This window comes from Triplophysa dalaica, chromosome 18, assembly GCF_015846415.1.
Source record: "Triplophysa dalaica isolate WHDGS20190420 chromosome 18, ASM1584641v1, whole genome shotgun sequence".
Taxonomy (NCBI): domain Eukaryota; kingdom Metazoa; phylum Chordata; class Actinopteri; order Cypriniformes; family Nemacheilidae; genus Triplophysa; species Triplophysa dalaica.
In genome coordinates, this window is record NC_079559.1 from 9,482,937 (window position 1) to 9,500,623 (window position 17,687).

Below are 17,687 nucleotides of genomic sequence, written 5' to 3' on the forward strand. Positions count from 1 at the left end.
TAGAGTCTACTGAGAATCAATAGAGATTTGTTTAAGTTTGTCGGTGTGTATAAAAGCACGTGTGTATTTAGAAGCTCACGTTTTGCCCATGTCAAGATAACTGTGATTAAATGCTCTTTGTACAATTAGTAAATGTACAATTAGATGATTATCTTTGTGTTTAATCACATTTTGTGGTTGTGGAGCTTTTAAGATGATCTATGTGCAGATATTTTAAACCTTGATGTTAGCCTTATATGTTTTTTGTGTTATCTTAATATACATATTGTTTTCACACATGTTTCGGGTAGCTGTAAGTGTGTGCGTGTGCATGTCAGGATCTGTGTAGAGTCAGTGCATGTGAAATGTTTTCTCAGAATTGCTTGTGTGTACATGTCAGAGGGTCTATGCGGTTTTGTCTGTCTAGGGACAGTTCACCTAAAAATAACAATGATGTTATCGTTACTCATCCGCATTCCATATGACTTTCTGTCTTCCATTGAAGTGATGGTGGATGCAGGATGTACACGTTGATGTTTTCCATGCATCAAAATAAAAGTAGACATTGGACAAGCATCTTTTTGTGTACTGTTGAAGGAAGTTATATTACATGCAAACAATTGATGACATAAATTTTTGGTTGTACTTTTCTTTAGTAAAATGTGTCTCTGGCAAAGACAGGTATATCTTTATCACTATACTGGTCATAGCCACACAAGCAAATATCAGATTAGTTGGAAATAAATTTCACTCATTCAGACAGGGATTTCAAGTTATGGAAAAGATTAAATATCTGTTTTGTCTTTTGCTTGAGGCTACTATTGGTCACATTTTTGGTGCCTGCTTACAGATGAATGATTTATGATGTTTTCATGTAAGGTTTAATTTTTTTTCAGAGACTATAGAATATCTTCTTTTAGGACATAGCAGCTTGTTTTATTAGGCTTTTGAATATTCAGTTGGACTGGTGCTGTCAAGAGAACCTCAAACCCTTTTTCTCCCCAGGTGATATGCTTGTAAGCTATGATGAATATGTTAATACCTCTATTTTATGTTGAATATGCAAATAGTTTCAAGTTGTCTGTACGAGGCTGGGTTTTTTAAGTCCATGTGCTTTGTAGGATATTGGTGTGTGGGTGTATGTGTCTGGTCTGCAATTTCGTCCAGTGGTTAGTGTAAATATATAGATATTTTTTTGTGTCTCAAGGCATTTTGGAGATATGAGTATTTCTTTTTAGGTAGGTCAGAGTTTGAAATGCTTTTTAAAGCAGCAGTTTCACACTCCCACTAAAGGGAGATGGTGCTGTCTACATGTGATTCTTTGTCAGAGGTTTCCACATTAATGTGTTGTATTTAAGTGTTGCCAGAGGCTCACCAAAATTATGCTGGAACATCACAGTACCAGAGTCTGGCTCACATTTGGCTCAGTGTCACAAAGCCTGAGGGTAGGATTCACTGTAGTTTTAAAACCCAAACAAAAAACTGCTTTATGTATGAGTTTGTGTGTTTGTGTGTGGTATTGGTCCACCGAGACACATCGCTAATTGTGTTTCCCATCAACCAAGTTCTATCACATCCATTATTGCCAATATCAATACCAATGCTTTTTATATGTTTGTCAGTAAAATCTGTTAGCACATTCAAAACTCATAATGAATTATAAACATTAAAGGGATAGTTCCTCCAAAAATAAACACCCTGTCATCATTTATTTACCCTCAAAAACCTGTATATGACTCTTTTTTTCTGTGGAACACAAAAGATGATATTTTAAGAAACGTCTCTGTTGTTTTGTGTCCATACAATGGAAGTTAATGGGGCCTATGTTATTGTTTACCAACGTTATTTAAAATATATTTTGTCAGAAGAAAATAAGTCATGCAGTTTTTGAATGACATGATGGGGTGAATAAATATATAGAGAAATTTCATTTTTGGTTGAACTATCCCTTTAACTAGACCTGAATTGCAAACTAGCAGACTTTTGTTTTACTTGATAAATAAGGTATATTTTAATCTTTATTTAAAGATTTAAATTTAAATTGAACTCATTGCAAATATTAAGCAGATCCATTAAAATAGCTGTCACACATTGCTTCATTATAATATAGTGTGAAACAACTCCAAATGTTTCTGGGGGAACTGTGTTTGTGACTGTAGTGTTGTAGCACGTCAGTGTGTGATTTTTAAAACATTGCAGAAAAAGAAACTGTAACAGAGCTTTTATTATTCCACCTCAAAGGTCAATGTTGCACAACGATTTTCACACTAAATGGATAATAAAACGTGTTTCACAAAAACACTTCAACATGATACTAGAAGTAATAGATAATGTGAGAATTGATACTCGCAATGCAAAAACAGTCTCAGGATGGCAATATTTCAAGAGCAGTCTACATCTTCGAAGTAACAGATTGAACTAAAAGAATCCACTGTATCAACCTTCGCATCTGTTCATACTGTCTGTTCTCTGAATCTGATCTGAATTCAACCTTGATTGTGAATTAAATCCTAATACGGTGTGAGTTTATGTGTATTTTATTGTGCTTTCTCTATCTGTGTCAGGCGAGCATTGTGAGTTCGACCGGCGTGCTGGACGGTGCGGGGAAGGCGTATGTCACAACGGCGGTACATGCCGGGAGCTCTCCGGAGGTGGGTTCAGGTGCGATTGTCCTGCAGGAGGTTATGAGAAGCCCTACTGCTCCGTGACCACTAGATCATTCCCGCCAAAATCCTTCATCATGTTCAGAGGCCTTCGCCAGCGATTCCACCTCTCTGTTTCTCTCTCGTGAGTCACACAGATGCACAAAGACACACCTGTTCACAAAAGGACACGCTTCACCTTTAAATATTATGAAATATTTAACTATTATAAATCATCTTTTGCCCTGTGTGACATGTTTAATACCTGCTCCTGCTTTTTAATTCATGTTCTGTTGATCAGAAAAGCTCCTTAGCTCTTTCATCCTCTTCTCTTTATCTCCTCTTGTGAGAGCTTGTTCTCGTCATGAATTGTGATTGGTCAGGGGTTGGTTGCTGAGGAGCAGAGGTAATATAATGGATGTACTGTATTTTGTAATCTCCAGAGTGCCTGAAACAGAGATATTTTATTTATTAACATGGTCAAATATCGACACATCTAGAAAAGGGCGCAACCTCACATCTCCCTAGATGCCCAAATAATAAAACCTCCTTCTCTCTCTATCGCTCTTTCTCTCTCTTTTAAAGCCCAGCTGTCTATTTTGAACATAGCCGTTGTGTACGGTTCGAATTTACAGATTGGCCGTGTCCTGTACAACTAAAAACTAAAAGTCTTTGCTCAGAAGAGCGTAAAACAGACACAGCTTTTTAATGGCTCTGGCTTTGTCTGTCAAAGTAAAAGCTGTTTCAAGTGAGTAGTTCTTAACTCAAAGGAAATCTAGAAGCATGTCATCTATAAATGTAGACTCGTAAATGAATATCATATTGAGTTTTTAACAACCATGCCAACTTCTACAAAAGTGGGGCGTACTAAGTTCAAGTTTAATGCGTAATGTTTTTTTATATTATCAGTGATAACCTACTGTATGTGAATATAACACACATCAAGACAGATTGTTTCAGCAATATGCTCGAATCCCATAATTTAGTGGAAAATTGATGTGAATGATAAAGAAGTCTAAGTTAAAATGTTGTTTACTGAACCCTTGGCACAGAAACTTGCCATCCGTCTTGTCCTGAAACAAAGTGGGTCTTATTTCCAGATTACTTTAGTCATCACTTTGTGCTGAGTGTACTTAAAAACCATTTACAGACATCATTAAACTCCAAATGGAGCAGTAATGAGTCATTCTGGACCTTTGATGAACTTTAAATGTGCTTAAATGTTTTGTAGGTTTGCCACATTGGAAACTAATGGTTTGCTGTTCTACAATGGTCGGTTTAATGAGAAACATGACTTCCTCGCACTTGAGATATTAGATGGACAAGTGGTTCTTAAATACTCCACAGGTAATTTGTGCGTCTGTTGAACAAATAAACAATTTAAAATGAATATTTTTTGTGTGATAAAAAATTTGTGAGTCTGTCTCTATAATATCTAGTTCTGACCCCTGTGTGACCTTTGCCACAGGTGAGTCATCTACTCAGGTGAGTCCATATCTGCCCGGTGGAGTTAGCGATGGCAACTGGCACACCGTTCACATCCATTACTACAATAAGGTGAGAACATTTACAGATGACGTTATTGCCATGATGCAGGATTATTTTCTTTTTTCTCTACCCTGGATCTCACGGAAACCTGTTTGTTAGAATTTTGCTATATTTTTTTGCATTGACCATTAGCCATTACTCTCCTTACTGGAACTTAATAATGCACTATGCGGCCAGAAGAATGTGAACACTCAACCCATACAGTATATGCTAGATCAGCATTTCATTTAACCATAGGCTTTAAAAGGTGGTTGTTTCTTTCTTGCGGCATCTACTTTCCGGAAAGGCTGCAAGATTTGTTCTTATTCAGACACTATAGAGCTAGATATTTACATCAGAAACTACATTTTTATGAATGCATTTTTTATTGACCTCCTTTTGTGCATGAGGACATTGTTGTGATGAAACAGAAATGGGCCCTATCCAAACCTATTCATATAAAATGTTGTTGTATAATTCTAACCAAAGCTGCTATCTCAAAGGGGTGTCCACATACCTCAAGTACATGCTTGCATGGGTGTCGGCGTAAATACTTATCAAACATCTTGTGTTTGTGTATGCAGCCCAAGCGTAGTGTGAGTGGTGAGGTTCAGGGTCCATCTGATGAGAAGGTAGCAGTCATGAGCGTGGACGACTGCGATACAGCCGTTTCTTTGAGATTTGCGAGTCAGCTGGGGAACTACAGCTGCGCAGCTCAAGGGAGGCAAACCAGCAGCAAGAAGTGAGTGTGCATCATATTTATATGTGCAATGGGTTTATTTTGTGGTTTAGTATCTATCTGATTCTCTTCTTCTGTATATTTGCTCGTACAGGTCTTTGGATCTGACAGGTCCACTGTTTTTGGGTGGAGTTCCGAACCTGCCAGAGAATTTTCCATTTAGTACGAGAGAATTTATTGGGTGCATGAAGGACCTACACATTGATAACAGACCCGTGGATATGGCAGGATTCATTGCTAATAATGGCACTTTACCAGGTCTGTGTGTGTTGACAATGTGGTAAAAGTTTGTGGTAAAATATCTAGTGACCCAGCTGGTAAATATATTTTTGTAAGCATAGATTAAAGCATCATGAAGATCACAATTCATAAGAATAAATCAAAAAGACTTATTATGATTTATGTTTACATTGCATTTATGTTCACAGTTTGTGTTTGTAGCTGTAAAGATACAATATTCTTTGCATGTCATTGGCTGTGGTTATAAGGATTGTGTTTCTGTGGATGAAGGCACCATTTGTTGATCTATAGTTTTGTATCCTCATAAGGCTGCAGTGCCAAATTGCCTTTCTGTAAATCGAACCCGTGCCAAAATGGAGGGACATGTCGGGTGAGTTGGGAGACTTTCTCCTGTGACTGCCCCGTTGGATTTGGAGGGAAGGACTGCAGTCTAGGTGAGACAGTCACAGATGTACACAGTGTTGTTAATGAATGAACTTCACTTGTGACTTCAATGGAAATCTCTGAAACCCAAATATGAGGAAGAAAAACACAATCTGTCTCCATGTTTTTATGGCAGATGCAGTTTTTCCACGAGACAATGAGTGGCTCATCTTGCCAGTGATGGAAATGACATGATAATTGGGGCTGTGTGTCACATTGTCATAGGAATTTATTGTTAATTAAAATTTTGCATAATATAATTTTTTGGGTGGTAAGAATATTCATGCCTAAATATAAAGGAGAGATTTGGAGATTTTCTCATTTTAGCCGCCATTGACAGATTTTGGTAGCTGAACAAGCACACATAAGTAAAGTACATACTGTACATACCACTATTTCTAACACCAAACTGACAACCATATAAATGTTGATGATAATATTGCTGCAATGGTTCTTCCACAGTGATGTCCCACCCCCACCGTTTCCTTGGTTACAGCGCACTGTGGTGGGACCTAAAGAATGACGTCACCATCAACACACCGTGGTACATGGGGTTTGTGTTCCGCACCAGGTCGAAAGAAGGAGTTCTTCTGCAGGCTCAAGCTGGACAAAACACTAATTTAATCTTTCAGGTATACACACATGCAGTTTGTCTGAAGATCTCTCAGTAGTAGTAAAATAAACACATATAGTGGCCTGTAATGTGTTTGTGTTTGATTGTAGGTGGTGGCCGGTCAACTGGTGTTTTCTGTGGCTCGAGGTCCAACTCGGCCGGTAAGGTTGAGGCTGGATCAGGTACAGGTGTGTGACGGTCGCTGGCACGACCTACAGCTGGAGCTCCGCGACGTCAGGAGCGAGCGAGAGACTCGATACGTTGCTACTGTCAGACTGGACTTTGGACTGTATCAGGTACAAACAGAAGGGGTTCGCTATCCCCCATTCCGTCCATTAACCTGTTGATATAATCCTGATTGTAATCTGTAATCTGACATTTAATTTAATCCTTTGCGGATTAAACTACAAATCATACACAGATCACTTGGATAATGATCACTGTTTGCAAACAAACAAAGCGATACATAAATATTATCAAGGTGTGTTCACACAAACACTGATATACCAACAGTCATTGAAATTCACTCTCTCTCTCTTTTCACGTTTCTCTCTCTTCCTCACAGGGGACAGTAATCGTTGGGAATGAGATTAATGGTTTGAAGGTAAAGCACCTGCACGTAGGCGGAGTGTTTGGCTCAGGAGAGGTGCAGAATGGGATACGTGGCTGTATTCAGGTGCGTTGTTGCCAAGTATTTCACATTTACTTAAGCAACTTGCTTTAATCACTGTTTGGAAGTTTATGAATTATGGGTAGCTATCTATTCCTAATGGAGTCATTAGTTTACTGAATAATTAATGAGAACTTAGAGAACAGAGATAGTAAACTTTCTCGTACAGTAAGAAAAGCATTTTCGTACCACACATGCGGATAGCTATAAATGATTTCAGTTACAATTTTGTTGGAATTAATAGTATTATTGCAATAAATGTTAACATTTTTAGTTAAAATGAACTAATTATATCTGATCTGGATTATGGGTGTCTGAATTGTGTGTTTGTGTATATGCTCATAATGAGATGCATCTATATATCTGTGTACTTTAGGGAGTGCGTCTGGGTGTCCGTCCGGATTCCCCTGCATTGGCCCGCCCATCCAAAACCATCAAGGTGGAGATTGGCTGTAATGTTGACAACACATGTAACTCCTCCCCTTGCCCCGCCCACAGCCATTGCACTGACGAATGGGACCGGCACACTTGTATTTGTGGACCAGGTAGGATTTGTGCTCAGAAAACGGGATTGTATTTTGAGGCATAAGGATTTAACACGAACAAGCTGCATATCGTTGCAATATTAAACTGATGGTGGTTTTTGGAAACACCTGGATGGGCAAAATTCTATGTGATAGGATGATGCTTCGTGCTAAGATCTCCTATCATCTTGTATCAGCTATTCTCACTTCTAAATGAAGACACTCACAGACACGTTGACTTCATTATTATGCCGCTAGAGTTGCATCAGCCTCAGTGTTATTAATAGCTCTGTGCTGTTAGAGATATCAAAGACTCCCCTAATAAACTCTGAATTAATTTCTTAGACCTCCTCCTGGTAGAATAAACCCACACACTGTACAACCACTCGCACAAATGCCTGCACGCAAGTGTCTGGATTTTAGAACGAAAATATCTCTTTCTGCCCCTGTCTTGATCTGGTGTTTGTTGAATTACATAAATAATTTAACCTTAAAGGGGTCATTTGACTCAAATATATTTGACGACTATTATTGTTTGCTTTAGAAGTAATACAATGTGTGTACACTATTTAAAGTTACAAAACACTGTATTTTCCACATACCGTGCATGTTTGTATCTCCTCTTTGCTCCGCCTCTCTGAAACGCGCTGATATTATACAAAGCTCTTCGTTCTGAAAAGCGAGGTGTGCTATGATTGGCCATTTAACCAGTGCGTAGTGATTGGTCGAATACTGCACGGAAATGTAATGCCTCTTACCATATTCGGAACTAGAGCTGCGACGGTACAATGAGATTTTCAAGACACCCAACTTATTTCCGTATACATTTGGGCGGTCTTCGTCAAATCATACAACAAAGTGATGTACATGCGTGGAGGTTTGAGGCAGGTCTAGGTTCACATTTTGCCTTTTAGATTGAATGCATCTTTTGTTCTGACACTTAAATACTTGCAATTTAACGTGTCTAATACATGCATGGGCAATTTATAACACACCATAGACACATAAAAACAGGTATTTCCGACATATGACCCCTTTAATAAAACTCTACATATTGCCGGGTGCTGGTTGAACGTGAACGAGTACTATCTGGATGTAATTATTTCTCTGAGAATTAAACTAATTTGGTTAAGATGTAATTCTGTTTCTAATGTATCTATGGCAATGTAACCTATTTTTATTGCTGCATTTCATTTTTGATTTGTGAGCTCTTCGTTCATCATAATAGGCACATGCTGCTTGTATAGTTTAAACATCTTTCTGCTGAGAGAGAGAGAGAGAGTGAGAGAGAGAGTGAGAGCGAGCGAGAGAGAGAGAGAGAGAGATAAATGGGTTTGTATCTTTTGATCAGTTGTTGTGCAGATGGAGGCTTCTCTATGAATCTAGCGATGGAGAGATCAAGGCTATGCTCTTGTATTGTGAGTTATAGTGGAGAGAGAAATGTATTACTTTGAACATAAATGTGTATGTGAGGTGTTTAGCACACACGCAATTAATGCATCTTCTGTTATGGATTATTTTTACATTTTATTTTTGAAAAATATTAAATTAGAAGAATGTCACATTTTTAATTCAATACACCTGAGACTAAATTGAAGCTAAAACATTCACTGGGTCTTCCATTTTTTGGACAAACAGATAGTCCTGCCCACTCAGTTTATTTTTAAAGATGAAAGATTGTGTGTCTTTGAAATGCATACAGGCCTCTGTGCTTTGTTGTAATGGTTTCTATGTTGTTGTGTAATAGGATTCTATGGTAAGAGCTGTGTGGATGCATGCAAGCTGAACCCATGTGAAAATAAAGCGAAGTGTCACAGGAAGCCCAGCTCATCTCACGGATACATCTGTGACTGTGAGGACAGTCACTACGGACAGTACTGCCAACACAGGTACACGCCAAACAAATACAAAACCAGTCTGCCTCCGTGTGTCCTGTAGCCTGTAGTTAGAACTTTAATTGTGATTTATAGTTGAAGCTTTAATAAGTGGATGAACATATTTATCAGGATGTTGTTGCTGCCCCTTTTTATCGTCTCTCTCTCTCTCTCTCTCTTTTAGTCTCTGTCTGATATGTCCTAGATAGAGAGATAAACTCTGTGTTTGTGTTTCTAGGGTTGAACAGCAGTGCCCTCGTGGTTGGTGGGGAACCCCAACATGTGGACCCTGCCACTGTGATGCCAGTAAAGGCTTTGACACCGACTGCAATAAGACTACTGGACATTGTCACTGCAAGGTATACACACAAATAAATAACAAACATTACTAAAAAAGGTGCACTGAGAAATCTGTCTCTTTGACAGCATGTGCAAAACAATAAAATTACTCTGGGATCAGCATTTTAGCAGACATCGTAATCTGCCTCTGTTTAGGAATGCTTTACATATCAACAGGTGTCGCTTTGGGTGTATCAGTAAAATGTACAAAAGTATGGTTGTGCTTTAAATAAAATTACCAATAAAACCGCTATACATATAAAGGATACAGGATGATTGTGTTTTGAATGACTGGAGTGTGTAAATTATCGTGTTTGTGTTGATTTAGTGCACGTTTGTTTACCCAGCCACAATAAAAGCCTGCGAGCTGGATTTAAAATCGACTTTTATCATAGTAAAAGATATGAATGAAAACTCCAGAAATGTTACCTGATGTTGAAACTCATGCATACATCTCACGGCAGATTGGCTGCCACAGTGTTATTTGCCTCTCATTTGCATAAAGTTGAGGACCCATTTTATGGGCTCTCCTCTTTTATTCAGCTGTCAATCCCACAGTCCCCCACACAAATTTGATGTTCAGCTTCCACAGAGAATGATTTGAAATTGCCTATCTGCTCACTTCACACCAGCGACAATGTGCAGTTAGCCAATGGGTACCATATTCTACCACATTCTCACTGCAACCCAAACACAACAATATACTGTATTTATCAAATCATTGAAAAGATGAAATCCTAAACTTTTCTGATGCTACTTTGGTTCAGATCAACAGTCAAATCATGCAATAATACAGTCATCTCTTCAACCCAAAGACTTTAAATCCCAATTTTTTACTTTAACCTGTAATCTGAAGTTCTGATCTGTATTCAAACCCCTCTAGTTACTTCTTGACATGAGACTGAAAATGCACTGCTATTGCAAGTGTTTCACTAACTGGATCAGCAGTCAGAACACAAATGCAAAATCAGCATTAACAACCCGCTGCTGCTCAAACACATTGTGCCCGAGGCTCTTCAAAATCTGTCCTAAGAAAACTTGATGTTCCTATCAATCTCAGAGTTTCTGGAGAGTGAAAACGGTCGCCAATTTATCACACCACCTCAAAAAAGGCAGTGGTGAATTTAAAGACCACAGACCTGACTACTACTTTTAATTCCCATGTGTTCACTTAGGTTGTGCTGGTCTGGGAGGCAGTAATTGGTTTGTTCGTGTGGGTGCATGTTAAAGTGTAATTAAGATGATGCCGCCAACTCTGGGGTGTTGTTGTAAAATAAAACATTACTCACTTTACTACATCAGGCCTGCTCATTATTTCCACTGTATTGCACTGCTCCCAATGGAAAACACAAACATATGAACCTATCAGGCTTTATCATGAAATATCCAGTTAAGTTAAATGAATTCCTTTATTTCTTATTGTAGAAACGGCAGCAGCTAAGATTAGTTATTATGTTTCAAACATATTATGCAAATGTTTAATGTCTGTTTTTTGTGTTTATGTTTCAGGAGTTTCATTACCGACGGCGGGGCAGCGACGTCTGTCTACCATGTGACTGCTACCCGGTGGGTTCATTCTCAAGGTCATGTGACCCTGAGAGCGGCCAGTGTCAGTGCAGACCCGGCGTGATTGGTCAACAGTGCAACATGTGTGACAACCCGTTTGCTGAAGTCACACAAACAGGCTGCGAAGGTGAGCATCCATCCAAAGTTGTTATAGTTTACTAAAACTATTAAAACACTTTCATTGAAGTTAAATTAAATATTGGCCTAAATATTATTTTCAATAAAATAAAGTAGAGTAAAATTGAATCAATTATAAGAAAGGAAAATTAGGAATATCGAAATATGCCTTTGTCGAGGCACTAAAATGATTAACTGAAAAAAAAACGAATCTTATAAAACAACATAATAAATAAACAACAAATAAACAATAAACAAATAAAAATGAGCTAATTAAAAATATTATTAAAACTACAATAAAACTGAAAACAAAACTAAGAATTCTGTGTCCATCCATACACCTGTCCATCCACGGCTGATCATACGATCCTGTTCCTCATACTCACACCTCTTTTTTTCAGTGATCTATGATGGTTGTCCTAAGACCATAACATCAGGAATCTGGTGGACCAGAACAAAGTTCAATCTGCCTGCAGCTGTTCCATGTCCTAAAGGATCAGTGGGTGAGTGTGCATACTCATTTCTCTCCATTTGCATCATCTTTTTTTAAGTCCATCCACCTGATTCTTCAATTCATCCTGAAGGAACTGCAATTCGTCACTGTGATGGAGATAGAGGCTGGCTGGAGCCTGATCTGTACAACTGCACCTCTCCTCCGTTTGTGGAGCTGAACACTGCTGTAAGAAACCACATGCACGTGCAGATTTGTTCACACCCTGTGCCAAAAAATTCAGCTTCCCTAGAACTAAAACCAACTGTCAGTCATTAGCGATGAAATCTGTATGATGTTAAGGTTAAAAAACGAAATACTTTTACAATCTGTTGCTCCCCTGAGGAGGATGCATGCCAGATGTGTACGTATTCTTCAAGGCAAAAGCACAAATGATCCTGTTTAAAAGTTTACATGCCCTTGTATCTTGTCTTGTGAAATATTTGTGCACATCTGTTATGTTAAATAGCTTGAAAAGGGCATAACAGAATAAAAAAACATTTGCTTTCCTTTATTTTCTTTTTTGATGATTAACATCCAGGGGTGTGGCATTTTATGAGCAAAGATGTACTTGTTTTAACAATAATCAAATGTCCATAACTTTGCCAAGTCATGCATACAGTAGAAGACATGCTTGTTTCCATTACATAACCCTTGCGTAGCTGGAGGCACTGGAGAGAAACGAGACGGAGCTCAGCACCATCATCGAGAAAAAACTGGCCTATCAGCTTCGGGATGTCACAGAGGCAACAACTCGTCTCTATGGCAACGACCTTCAGATCGCCGAGCGCCTGTTGTCCCGCCTCCTGACCTTTGAGAGCCTCCAGTCAGGCTTCGGTTTGACAGCCACTCAGGATGCACATTTCAATGAGGTGTGTAGTGCCTCAGGGGGCTGATGAATAGCAGAATATTTGTGATTCAAATTGAATTGATCTTGACGGGAATTCTTTATTAACTTCTTATACTTTTCTCTCTCTCTCTGATGCCATTCTTTACCTCTCTCGCTCAGAATGTGTTACAAGGTTGTAGTGTTTTGTTGGGTCCTGGCTGCGCTACGTTGTGGAGGGCTCAAACTTCAGGTCAGAGCGGAGCGTCGGGATTGGCTGATCTATTGGAGCAGTACGCCCGCACGCTTGCCCAGAACATGAAACATACCTACCTCAATCCCGTGGGACTCGTTGCTCCAAATATCGGTCAGCATCTCTATACAAAAATCACACCATGCAGTTTCTTATTGCATTTTAATTCTGAGAAATGTTGGGATGAGACAGTTATTCAACAGCACAAAATTAAAACAAATAGATTGTAAACAATGTCTTTTTTCTAAAGCAACACTAAAGGGTGAAGTATTCAATTGAGTATCTTGTTCTTCCAGAAAATATTAAATTGCTGTCTTGAAGCTCCTTAAACGTGTTGTGAATGTTAAGGAGTAACCAGTCATGTTTTTGAGGATATACCATAACATTAAAGAAATCGGATTTCTTGCTCTTTGAAAGCGATTGATCTGTTTGTGTTTAATATTCTGAATGCACACTGTAAACGTCCACATCTGTATTGATCAAATGAGAAAAACAGAAGTGTCAAAATCAGCTCCCAGATCGCTGTCATGACAACATTGTCCCGTTAAAGACCACCTATTCCTCCTTTTCCCAGTTACAGCGAAGTCTGAAACACCTGAGTGTGCAATAAAGCTGAAAAAGATAAATGTGGAGATGCAGCTGAGACCACCACCTGCTGTTCCATAAGCACTAAATCTGTGCTATAAAAAGCAGGAAGTTCACACCGTGTGTTTGTGTTGCAGTCATGACTCTGGATCGCGTTGACAACCATACGCATGTGCGCCGACGGTTTCCACGTTATCACAGCACTCTGTTTCGAGGTCAAGCGCTTTGGGATGCTCACACGCATGTTGTGCTGCCCCCTACTGCATTTGTGCCACAACGCAACCTTTGTAAGTTACACACACTTAAACATCCCTTTTTGGTTTGTCTGTGACTTAACTAAAGCGTAAGACTCAAACATGTAATTTCAGCTCCGTCTCCAGCCAGCCCTGTAAACCTGTTGGCCAATCAGACGGTCGAAGCGACAGCAGCACGACGTTCAATGGCATTACAAGAGGCCCCGGTCACCATCGTCATCATGCTTATCTATCGAGGCCTGGGAGCTGCACTCCCCCCAAAATATCACACAGACCGCCGTGGCGTCAGGTGTGACAGCGTCTTTGTGTACATCTCCGATAAATATACTCCACATATCACATGTCATGTCTGATTTCGCGCACGTATGTCTCTTTCCTGCAGGTTACCCAGACACCCTGTGTTGAACTCCCCGGTAGTGAGTGTGTCTGTATATAACAATCAGACGTTTGTGGAGGGGTTTCTGGATACACCAATACTGCTTGAGTTTCGTCTGCTGGAAACTAGCAATCGCAGCAAACCGCTGTGTGTACAGTGGAATCACAGCAGCCCGTAAGTTCAGGGGTTCACATTGAACTAGAGGTTCTCATGCACAGTTCTTTAAATTTGTACTAAATGGACATAATGTTGGAACTATGTTTATGGACGATTTACAGTCATTTATATTAATAGTAATTTTAACTCTTTTGGCCATTAATGTGATTTTGCATCATTCATTAGAAAATGCAGTCCAGGTTCTCACTGTTAAATAATCGAGAGTACTGTAACACATGTTTTGAAAGAGTACAGCATCTATAGATCCAAAAGAAGCAAATACAGACTCAGAAAGATGATCAAAACATGATATACAGGTGCATCTCAATTAATTAGATTATCGTGAAAAAGGTCAATATTTTTGTCACTCATTTCAGAAAGTTAAACCAATATAGGCCTATGTGACCCTGGATAACAAAACCAGTCTTATGGGTCAATTTGTCGAAATTAATATTTTTACATCATTTGAAAGCTGAATAATTTAGATGTATGGGTTGTTAGGATATGATAATACCTGGTGGAATCTGAGGGTGCAGAGGATTCAAAATATTGAGAAAATTGCCTTTGAAGTTGGTAATAAGAGGCACTGTTACTGGTCATCCACTCACAAAAATAAGTTTTGATATATTTACGGTAGGAAATTTACAAAATATCTTCATGGAACATGATCTTTACTTAATGTCTTAATGATTTGGGGCATAAAAGAAGAATCGATAATTTTGACCCATACAATGTATTTTTGCCGTTTACTAAAAATGTTCCCCTGCTACTTAAGACTGGATTTGTGATCCAGGGTCACATATTATATAGATTCATTACACTTAGAGTGAAATATTTTAAGCTTTAATTTATTGAAATTTTGATGATTATGACTTACAGATAATGAAAACCCCAAAATTCAGTCTCTCAGAATGTTTGAATAGTATATAAAATCAATAAAAAATGATATTTTAAACAGAAAAGTCAGGGTTCTGAAAAGTATGTTTGTTTCTATTCACTCAATACTCGTTTGGCCTCCTTTTAAAATGCGGCGTGGCATGGAGGCAATCAGTCTGTGGCACTGCTCAGGTGTAATGGAAGCCCAGGTTGCTTTGATAGCGGCCTTCAGGTCATCTGCATTCTTGGGTCTTGTGTCTCTCATCTTCCTCTTGACAATACCCCACAGATTCTCTATGGGGTTCAGGTCAGGCTGGTTTACTGGCCATTCAAGCACAGTAACACCATGGTCATTGAACCAGCTTTTGGCAGGCTATCTTTGGCACTATGGGGAGGTGCAAAGTCCTGCTGGAAAATGAAATCAGCATCTACATAAAGCTTGTCAGCAGAAGGAAGGATGAAGTGCTCTAAAATTTCATGGTAGATGGCTGCGTTGACTGTGGACTTTAGACACACACAAAAAAATTCGGAAATGAGTGACAATAAAATTGACCTTATTCACAATATTGTAGTTACTTGAGATGCACCTGTATATCATGTTTTGATCGTCGTTCTGAATCTGATCTGAATGAAAGTCTTTGACAAAAACACAATTTTCACAGCTATATTTTGTTCGAAATATTGTAGTTTACAAAAAACAACTACCCAGATTCAAGATAAATATATTTTTATAAATCGAATAAAGATTTTTTTAAATATGTTCAGAAAATATTATATATTCATATAATAAATATAATTATATAATATGGTGTCAATCATTCTTTTGTATGGACACAAAACCTCTGAGAAGTCAATAGTGCCTCTGATTTTTGGTTACGAACATTCTTGATAATATCTCCTTTTGTATTCTGCAGAAGAAAGAAAGTCATATAGGTTTTGGAATGAGAATGACAAAATAGTTTTCTAAATGTGTATAGTGTATCAGTGGGAGGCTGCTGGACTGTGAGAGACTGCAGTGTGGTCTATAGAAACACATCACATGTCCGTTGCCAGTGTCACAGACTGGGAACCTTTGGAGTGCTTATGGATAGTTCACAAAGAGAGGTAACATACTCATCACATACCACATGCAGAAAACACACAAAAAGACATGTATTGTTCACAATTAATTAGTCATTTAATTGTATTATTCACCAGTCGAACTATCATTGCTTAAAGCATTTTCTCTCTGTTTGCCGAGCAGCAGTTGGAGGGTGACCTAGAGACACTCGCCATAGTAACATACTCCTCACTCTCAGTTTCCATGGCGGCGTTGTTGCTAACGGTGGTGGTTTTATCATGTCTGAGAGGATTGAAATCGAACACACGCAGTATTCACTCCAACATGGCTGCTTCTACTCTACTGTCACACCTCACATACCTGCTGGGCATCAACCAGACCGAACAACAGGTCAGAAAAAAAACAAGTGTGTATGTGTGTGTGTGTGCATGTGCGTGTGCGTGTGGGCTAATGATGGAGACAAAGAAACTGTGGGCGGGTGTGAAGAAACAACACTGTAACACAAGCACAGTACATTATACAATCTACATTCAGCACAAAGAAGATTATTATAGTGAAATCCAAAAAAGAAATTCTTTCTGATTTGTATTATTAATTAGCAATAAAAGTCATTGATAATATTAATAAAAAAAATCAGCATAGAAATTGATTGAAATGTTGAATATTGTTAGTTTTTTCCTAATTTTTGCTACCTCACACGTGTGAAGTTTATTTGTTGCTTAACCGTAAAGATAAATCTATCTAATGCATATATTATGAATTTAAATCATATTAAATATATATTATTTATAGATTGTTTTCTACATTTTTGATTTTACACCATAGGACACGTGGCACGGTTTACTTGTCAACTACCAATATATCATTTCAATCAATGAAGGACGAAATCAAATCCTCTCACTGTTATTTTTCATTCAAGAAACTATTTCACTTGGGTATATGTCACGATAAAGAAAAACACGATTGCAACTTCTGTTTCTTGTTGACTTACAGTATACATTTTGAAGAGCACTTTCTGTGCTCCAGTGCAAACAAGAACATTTGACAATGTGTACCATAAAGTTAACATGGTTAATGTCACAAAGGCATTTACATTTATTTTTATCTTAGAGACGGTACAGAATCTTCCACATTTCTTATTAAATATCCAACTTCTCATTTTGAAATCTTTAAGATCTTACAGTAGTCTGTTTCTTGGGTGAAAAAATTGTATAAATCCTACATTTGCACACCTTTTTTTCCCACTGTATACTCAAGTCAAGTGAATAACTCTGTAGGAAGCTTGTTAATGGTCGGGATTAAGTTTTAGGCAGCTTAGATATGACTTGTGTCATTCAGAACCTGACATTACAGCCATTATCACAATGTGGTAGTAAAGCCACTTAAACCTCACTGTGAAGTGAGGCTTTATTTAAAAACATCCTCTCTCTCTACGCCTCCTCAGACAGATTCACACACACGTCTCTCTTTCCAAAGCAGGTTAACACCATCTATAACAGACAATATTCTCCTGAGTGCAAACCACTCACACTAAAAGCCTGTTACTGCCGAGTTCATT

The 17,687-nt window shown here is 38.4% G+C and overlaps 1 protein-coding gene across 1 annotated transcript in view; it reads left to right on the forward strand.

Annotated features, from left to right (window-relative positions):
- Positions 1-17,687, forward strand: part of celsr3 (cadherin, EGF LAG seven-pass G-type receptor 3) — a 38,295-nt gene that overhangs the window by 14,189 nt on the left and 6,419 nt on the right. Inside the window, exons 5-26 of the mRNA XM_056772606.1 lie at positions 2,544-2,766; positions 3,853-3,968; positions 4,090-4,178; positions 4,733-4,890; positions 4,982-5,145; positions 5,436-5,561; positions 6,013-6,182; positions 6,274-6,459; positions 6,729-6,839; positions 7,210-7,378; positions 9,105-9,246; positions 9,470-9,590; positions 11,080-11,263; positions 11,655-11,756; positions 11,838-11,932; positions 12,406-12,615; positions 12,753-12,936; positions 13,545-13,698; positions 13,756-13,950; positions 14,044-14,211; positions 16,047-16,173; positions 16,313-16,519. Coding sequence (XP_056628584.1) covers positions 2,544-2,766; positions 3,853-3,968; positions 4,090-4,178; positions 4,733-4,890; positions 4,982-5,145; positions 5,436-5,561; positions 6,013-6,182; positions 6,274-6,459; positions 6,729-6,839; positions 7,210-7,378; positions 9,105-9,246; positions 9,470-9,590; positions 11,080-11,263; positions 11,655-11,756; positions 11,838-11,932; positions 12,406-12,615; positions 12,753-12,936; positions 13,545-13,698; positions 13,756-13,950; positions 14,044-14,211; positions 16,047-16,173; positions 16,313-16,519 — 3,401 coding nt within the window. The remainder of the gene's footprint in view (positions 1-2,543; positions 2,767-3,852; positions 3,969-4,089; positions 4,179-4,732; positions 4,891-4,981; positions 5,146-5,435; positions 5,562-6,012; positions 6,183-6,273; positions 6,460-6,728; positions 6,840-7,209; positions 7,379-9,104; positions 9,247-9,469; positions 9,591-11,079; positions 11,264-11,654; positions 11,757-11,837; positions 11,933-12,405; positions 12,616-12,752; positions 12,937-13,544; positions 13,699-13,755; positions 13,951-14,043; positions 14,212-16,046; positions 16,174-16,312; positions 16,520-17,687) is intronic.